This window comes from Doryrhamphus excisus, chromosome 11, assembly GCF_030265055.1.
Source record: "Doryrhamphus excisus isolate RoL2022-K1 chromosome 11, RoL_Dexc_1.0, whole genome shotgun sequence".
NCBI classification, from domain to species: domain Eukaryota; kingdom Metazoa; phylum Chordata; class Actinopteri; order Syngnathiformes; family Syngnathidae; genus Doryrhamphus; species Doryrhamphus excisus.
Genome location: NC_080476.1, coordinates 20582786 through 20589714, shown reverse-complemented (window position 1 = coordinate 20589714; position 6929 = coordinate 20582786). Strand labels below are relative to the sequence as shown.

The 6929-nt window shown below is 37.9% G+C and overlaps 1 protein-coding gene across 1 annotated transcript; it reads right to left on the bottom strand.

The window, feature by feature from the left end:
- Positions 1–1761: 1761 nt before the first annotated feature.
- On the bottom strand, positions 1762–5037 carry lmo2 (LIM domain only 2 (rhombotin-like 1)). The gene is made up of 3 exons (XM_058087267.1): positions 4715–5037; positions 3717–3932; positions 1762–3253 (listed from the first exon to the last, which is right to left on the bottom strand). Exons 1-3 carry the CDS (start codon positions 4855–4857, stop codon positions 3028–3030), a joined length of 585 nt encoding a protein of 194 aa, XP_057943250.1. The 5' UTR covers positions 4858–5037; the 3' UTR covers positions 1762–3027.
- Positions 5038–6929: the final 1892 nt, after the last annotated feature.

Genomic DNA, 6929 nt, shown 5'->3' with positions numbered 1-6929 from the left:
AGATGGACGCTCCGGTCACACAGCGACGCTATTTGTTATTTTTGCCAGCATTACACGTTTGTATGAATCACCAACTACACACAGATCATATTTTTAATGACTTAAATAATAAGTCTTACAGATCAATTACACACATACACAGTACACATATAGCGGAGTAATAATAAATATAGTAACGTCTGAGCAAGCGCTGGGCGATATGTATTGATATGTTTAAAAAAATATTGATATAACTGTTAAGCACGATATCAAAAACAAGCATATTCTTTATATATTATCGTGATATAAACAATTAATTTGACGTGGGCGTCTGGTGTTTCAAGATGGCGCCGCCCTAGTGCAAGCTAGTTCATGCAGCTCCGTGTCTTCTGCAGGGGTTTTAGTGGTTAGCGGTGCTTTATTTATTACTTTCTTGGTTTTTGCGCCATGCTGACACCTTAAGCGAATGTGCCGGTGTGGATGTTCATCTTGTTACGTTTGTAGTTTGCCGTTTTGCTCCGATGTTTACGCTCGGAAGCAGCAGTTAGCTTCGAGCACCCTTTTGCTACATTAGCGGTCGTAGATTCCCGCCGAGATATGAAGGAGGGAAGGCTGGACAGGGGCAGTGAACAGCAGCAAAGACGGTATAACGCTTGCTGGATAAAGACGGTATGGACCATGTTTACCGTCTGTCGTCATGGGGAACGTGAGATGGAAGCGCGTAGCCCGGCTAGGTCATGTATGGCATCAAATAATACATGTATGCAAACTTGTTTTGTTGCTCATCAGAGTGTTGTACGATAAACTAAATAAAGGAGCTATGAATGTTACTGCTGTGAGCTGGAGATAAATCTGCAGACATTTCTTCTCTAAAACCTTGTAAACATTGTAAAAACTAATAACTTTGCTTCGATAATGCCAATTTTGCTCGTTCACCTTCGCTTTAGTTATGTTACTACTTGATAGTCAGTCTGTCATGACGTCAGGGTAAACATGAGACCACGTGACAAAACCAGGAAGTGTGAGGAAAGCTAGACCGCCTGCATTAACCAGGCTGGTTCGCGGCTGGAGGAGGAGCCTCCTGGGAACATCTCGGATCCGCCCGGAGGAGCTGGACCTAGAGCAGGGGTGGGCAAACTGCGGCCCGGGGGCCACATGCGGCCCGCCAAGCGTTTGAATCCGGCCCGCCAGTTGATTTCTAAGTATTTCAACTTTTAACATTATTTAGTAAAAAAACAAAACTGTGAAATAGCACTTTTACAGAAAAAATTAGACAAATAATTCAAGGAAAATTATAGTATAAAATAGTAAAAAAAAAAGTATAAAATAGTGTATGTGTTAAATATATATTGTGGCCCCGCGGACAATTTTGTTAACTCAATGCGGCCCGCCAGTCAAAATATTTGCCCACCCCTGACCTAGAGGGTTCAAGAGGGTCTAGGTTTCCCTGACATATTCTATAATATGATGTTAATAATCAATATATTTTATATTATAATATTTATAATATTTTATATTATAAAGTATTTATTTTTTTAAAAACAGAAGTAATTTTTTTGAAAAAAAAAAAAGAAAATCTATATAAAAAATATATAAAATAAATATATATATATAAAATATATATAATACAACTTAATATTACAATATTAACAATAAAGTCAACATAAAATGGGAGTGAAGTCATTATTAGAAATGAGAAAATATTTTAACAAATGGAAAAAAAACAGCAGCAATTCTATTCTAAAATTGTAAAAACAAAAAAAAAAAAAGCTGAGTCCATAATTCAATGAGAAAAAAGTCACAATTTTATTAGAATAAACTTTGTGTTTATGAGGAAAAAAATAGTCATTTTTAGTAGCATTCCATTGTTATCACAAAACCGAAATGCAGTTCTTGAAATATATATTTAACTTCTTAGCATGTTTATTATGAGTGTTGCTTTACGAAATATCAAATGACCATCGCATCCTTTGTTTTTTCAGTATTTGGGCCTCGGTGGACAAAGATGGAAACCCCTGCAATGCAATGAATGCATGCCACCATCACACAAAAGCACAAAACTTCAAAAACATTGAATCGGTGTTTGTTCAAATTGCAGTCGATTGAACAAACTGAAAAGTCAACTGAGAAATCTTCACTTATAGTTAATTTACGATATAAACATATGGTTGCTTTTCTTATCATAATAAAAAAAAAGCATACACTTCAAAAACAAAGTTATTTTATGCAAACATTGGTCCAAAAGAGTACTTATCAGGTACATAAGTGGCTAACCACAGCATTAGCCACCACCAGGGAGCACCTGAAACTCCGTTTTTACTACTTTAGTATTGGTGTATCAGAGCTACTTGGACATTGTCCCTATTTACAAGATCTAAAAAATAATATGCAGCCAATATTATCTTTTAGAAGTAGTGGTCTTATGCCTCTGCCTTGGTTAAGTACTGCATGGGGAATGCTAACCTGTGAATGTGTACTGCATACTCCGCCCTCTGCCTAGTAATATCTAATAATAATAAATATTAAAATGACTACTTTGCTGAAGCAATGGCCACAAACATGCGCAACCGTGACAATTAGAGCCCTGTAGACATGAAATAACACCCCTATAGTCTAACTTAACAAAGTTGCGTTTTATCTTACAGCCACAACAGTTCGATTTTACGTATACTTTTTAATTTGTTTGACAGAAAGAGCTACTGTCAATCATTTTGAATTGAAGTGTGCGTGTTTTAAACTATTACTGTTAGCATCTGGTAGCATTCGGGTTCGGCCCCACACCTACTACCCCATACTGTCATTTTGTTATTATATTTTGTAGATTACGATACGGACCATATCCAAGTAGCTCTTCAACAGCTAGTATTGAGAATGGCTTTGGTAGAAAAGGGATATTAAAATGGTAAATGCCAGTAAAAACTGTTTTTTTTCATATTGATTTACCACTTAGAGGGGCCCCCTGGTGGTGGCCAGCGCACTTTTGGATCATTTATGTTGAAATGTTTCCATGGGAATTAGAGTCTGGACGTTCTGCACACTCGTGAGTTCCTACGCCACGCTGTTGTTGTTGAGTTTGGTCCACTCAAAGATGTCCTGCTCGCAAACAATGTCCGAGTTGATGAGCAAGTATCGGTCACCGACGCAGAAGTGCTTCTGGCAGGCGGCGCACTTGAAGCATTCCAGGTGGTAGACCTTGTCCCTGACACGCATGGTCATTTCAAACGCTCTTATCCTCTTCTCACAGGAAGCGCAGAGACCATCCTGGCCGAAAAGCCTTTGTGGAAGAAGACATATTCAACGTTATTGTCAAGATTTTGCCCTGTGGTGAGTCTAATTTATGGCCGTGTTCTAATCTCCTGACATCTCCCTTACTTCAGAACTACCGCTAATCCACGACGGCAGGAGCCAAGTCATCTTATATAAGGAAGGCTAAACTCATCACACAGCGACTTAACACACTTCTATTGATGATTTTAGCATTCTGATCGATGCCCCGCCACCTTGTGGGCGTTTTTATGGCGGCTGAAATGTTCTAATGCATTAGTGGAGAGTTGCATCATCGACTCTTTTTGACTATTACACAAAAAAAAACATTAGAGCTGTACAATGACGTTGTTCAATAGCGATTATAAAAATGTATACATTCACCTTTGGTACTGAAAGAGTGAAAGATGAAGTTATTCCGGTCATATTGTGAGTCACGTCACAATATTCTGACATACGAAAACAAGACCAACCTGAGGTAATCCCTGCGGCATAATTTCCTCCCCAGTTTGTAGTACAGCCGGCGGCCGACCTCCCCGAGGCGACAGCCACACAGGTCACAGCTGAGGCAGTCCTCATGCCAGTACTGCTCGATGGCCTTGAGGAAGAAGCGGTCGCCGATGCTCTGCTGGCAGCCGCCGCACGTCAACAAAGATGGAGGCATCTGCAGGACCTCGTCCACTGGCTCCCTGGACGTCGGAAACACAGCGAAACAATACAGTTGTGTTGAAATCGAGGGCGTCCTAACTTTATCCAGCAAGGGCCTGCTGAAAAATCACACATGCAGCTATGCTAATAATAATTATATACATTTTGTGATATAGGTGAAAAAGCATATTATTATATGAATTCTGCTCTTTGCACTTGATGTCCCATTTTGTATCTTTAATAATCTTTGTAAATTTTATTTGCATACTATGATTCCCATGTTATCACTTTTCCCCCCAAACTAATTTGACAAAAATTACAACTTCATTTTGGTTGTTTTTTTCCTTTTTTCCCTTACATTCCAAATTTATGCTACCAAAATGACATCATAATATTACAAGTTTATTGTCATAAATTGCAAATTTATTTTCATAATTATGACTTTACTCTAATAAAAAGAAATTTCTAATTAAATTATTAATTAATTTAACTATTAACATGATTTATATTGATTTAATTATGCCGCATATTATTGCACAATCAGGTCAACAATGTTCACATCTTGTCCACACGAGGGAGCCATTTGACACAATTGCACTGCATTGTCTCGTTCTGGCAAAAAATGATCCAAGCGGAAAAACAAAACCTTATTTTGATGCATTAGCGAAAAATGTATATGTCTTAATATTCTCCATGAAAATTGACAATCTGACAGCATTCAACTTCTGCGCCACATTAAAACTTAGCACATAAATATCATATATCTCTCATAATGTGAATTGATGGCCAGAAAATTGCTTATGTAATACTGTGCTCCACTCACTCATTAGCTTCCAGCGTCTTCCTCTCGATGGTGGAAGACATTCCTTGGCAAGCGGCAAGCCTCCAAAAACCTCGGCCGACCTCCTCGATGTTTAGACGGCTTCCAGAAAAACCATGATCGTCGATGATGGAGGAGGCTGTCATCCAACCATGGTCTCCTCCGGCGGCCTTCGTGTCACAAGGTCAGCGGCTCGGATCTCCTTGCTAGCTGCTCCTGCTGCACGGGCTTCACGGCGGCTTCACGGGGGCTTCACGTGCAGCAGGAGCATCATGGTTAAATAGGTCGTGGACACCGGAACCGCCCCCCTCCCCTCCCTCCCTCCCTCGACACCCGCGCCCCCAAGTCTGTGTTGCTTTCGTTTCCCTCTTCCTGTTCACGACTCTGTGTGACTTCCTGTGTGACAATGGCAGGAAGTGAGCCTTAAAGCGGCAGCACGCGCTCGCCTGCGTCGTGACTGACACGAATATTCCTTCATTCATTTTCCACCGTAAGAGTGACACGAATATAATAATAATAATCACTTTTTTTAACATTCAGTTCATAAAACGCTGTTTTATTCGGTGTAAAAAAATCAATAATTTTGATGTTTCAAAACTCTTACATACTCTTTCCGATTTTTTGGAAGACCCTGTCACGTGACTATGCACCTTATTCCTGATTGGCTGGCTCTGGGACACAATGATAGATTCTTAAAGCGTACTATGTGTCAGTTTTTAAACATCAAATTTATATGCGGTGAGTTTTTATAAAGTCAATTTTATTTAAAAAATTATACAAAAATATACAATTACAATTTACAATATACAATTATACAAAAGCACTGTATTTCAGCACACTGAATTTTTAAACTTCATATTTTAATGGTAATGGTTTTATTTCATTTGAACATGCATCAGATTCCAATTGAGTGCATCCCATAATCAGTTCCCAGTTCCACATGTCCAAAAGGAGTAGGAATCCTACCCCTCCATCTGGTACTTTTACAATCACTAACTGTTACATTTGTTCACTTCCTGCTTTCATAATATAGTTTGTTTATTTTTTTATGAAAAAAAATATTTTTTTAAATATTTTTTTTCATTTGTAATTTTTTTTTTAATTTAAAAAAATTAAAAAAAAGTTTTTTAATTTTTTTGTCCCGTACCAAAGTACTCGGTAGTGTATAGTGATATATATATATATGTGATATATATATAGGACATCATGACTGGTTCAAGACTCTTCATCCTTGTATTTAGCAAACATCAACTGCTTGTATTGTTTCTTGAATTGGCTCATCGTTGTGCATTGTTTGATTTCCTTACTCAATCCATTCCATAGTTTGATTCCACATACTGAAATGCTATGGCTAGCATAACGTAGTCCTAGCATAGAAGTGTTTCAAATGTACTTCTTCCCTGAGATCATATTTCTCCTCTCTTGTAGACAAGTATTGGATGACATTTTTAGCTAATTGCTTATCTTTAGCCTTGTGCCTTAATAAAGTGAAATTTTATTGCTTACATTTTAAAAATGTATTTATGATTCAGCATTCATGGCCAAATTTGTGGATTTTCGGTGCAAATGTTGTAGCTCGCAATGAGTCTCTTATAGCACTGTGGAAGAATTGTGTTCAGTTGTGTTGTCATTGAGTAATATTTACATTTGTTTGATGGTCTGAAACATTTAACATGGACCTATTATGCTATTATGCATTTTTCATCTTTTTGTATTGAGTTGTGGACTCCTATAGAGCAGCTACACGTAATAAATGGACAGAAAGCTTTCTAGTTTTTCCAGAATCTGCACCTATTCAGCTGTATTTCTTTTTACTTCATTCCCCTTTAAGTGTGACAAACATACAAAAAAACCTTTTCACACCAATTCCATCTGTTCACGGATGAGCGTATATTACTATTTATTAGTAGCGAGTAACAATACATTTCATACTTTAATAAAGTCTTTAATATGTTTGTGAAGCAAAGGTAAGCATACTTATAAGTGCATGCAGTCTATGTGCAAAAACATGGGCAAAATTTGGGGATCCGTACGTGGTGAGAACCGCCTCAGTGTAGATTTGGGCGCTGATTCTGAAACTGAATCAAATTCAGTCATTGCCACGGTCACCTTTATTGCAAATGTTGATTTGAAATCAGGAGGCGAACATCAACATCAAGCTAGCAAGATATTTTTGGTGTTTTGTGTGTAATATAAGTCAATAAGTAAACAAAGTACT

Coding starts and splice junctions, on each gene's coding strand:
- lmo2 (XM_058087267.1), bottom strand. CDS start 4,857: ATGACAGCCTCCTCCATCATCGACGATCATGGTTTTTCTGGAAGCCGT. Junction 3,933..4,714: donor AAGACGCTGGAAGCTAATGA/GTGAGTGGAGCA, acceptor TCCGACGTCCAG/GGAGCCAGTGGACGAGGTCC. Junction 3,254..3,716: donor TGCCGCAGGGATTACCTCAG/GTTGGTCTTGTT, acceptor TCTTCCACAAAG/GCTTTTCGGCCAGGATGGTC.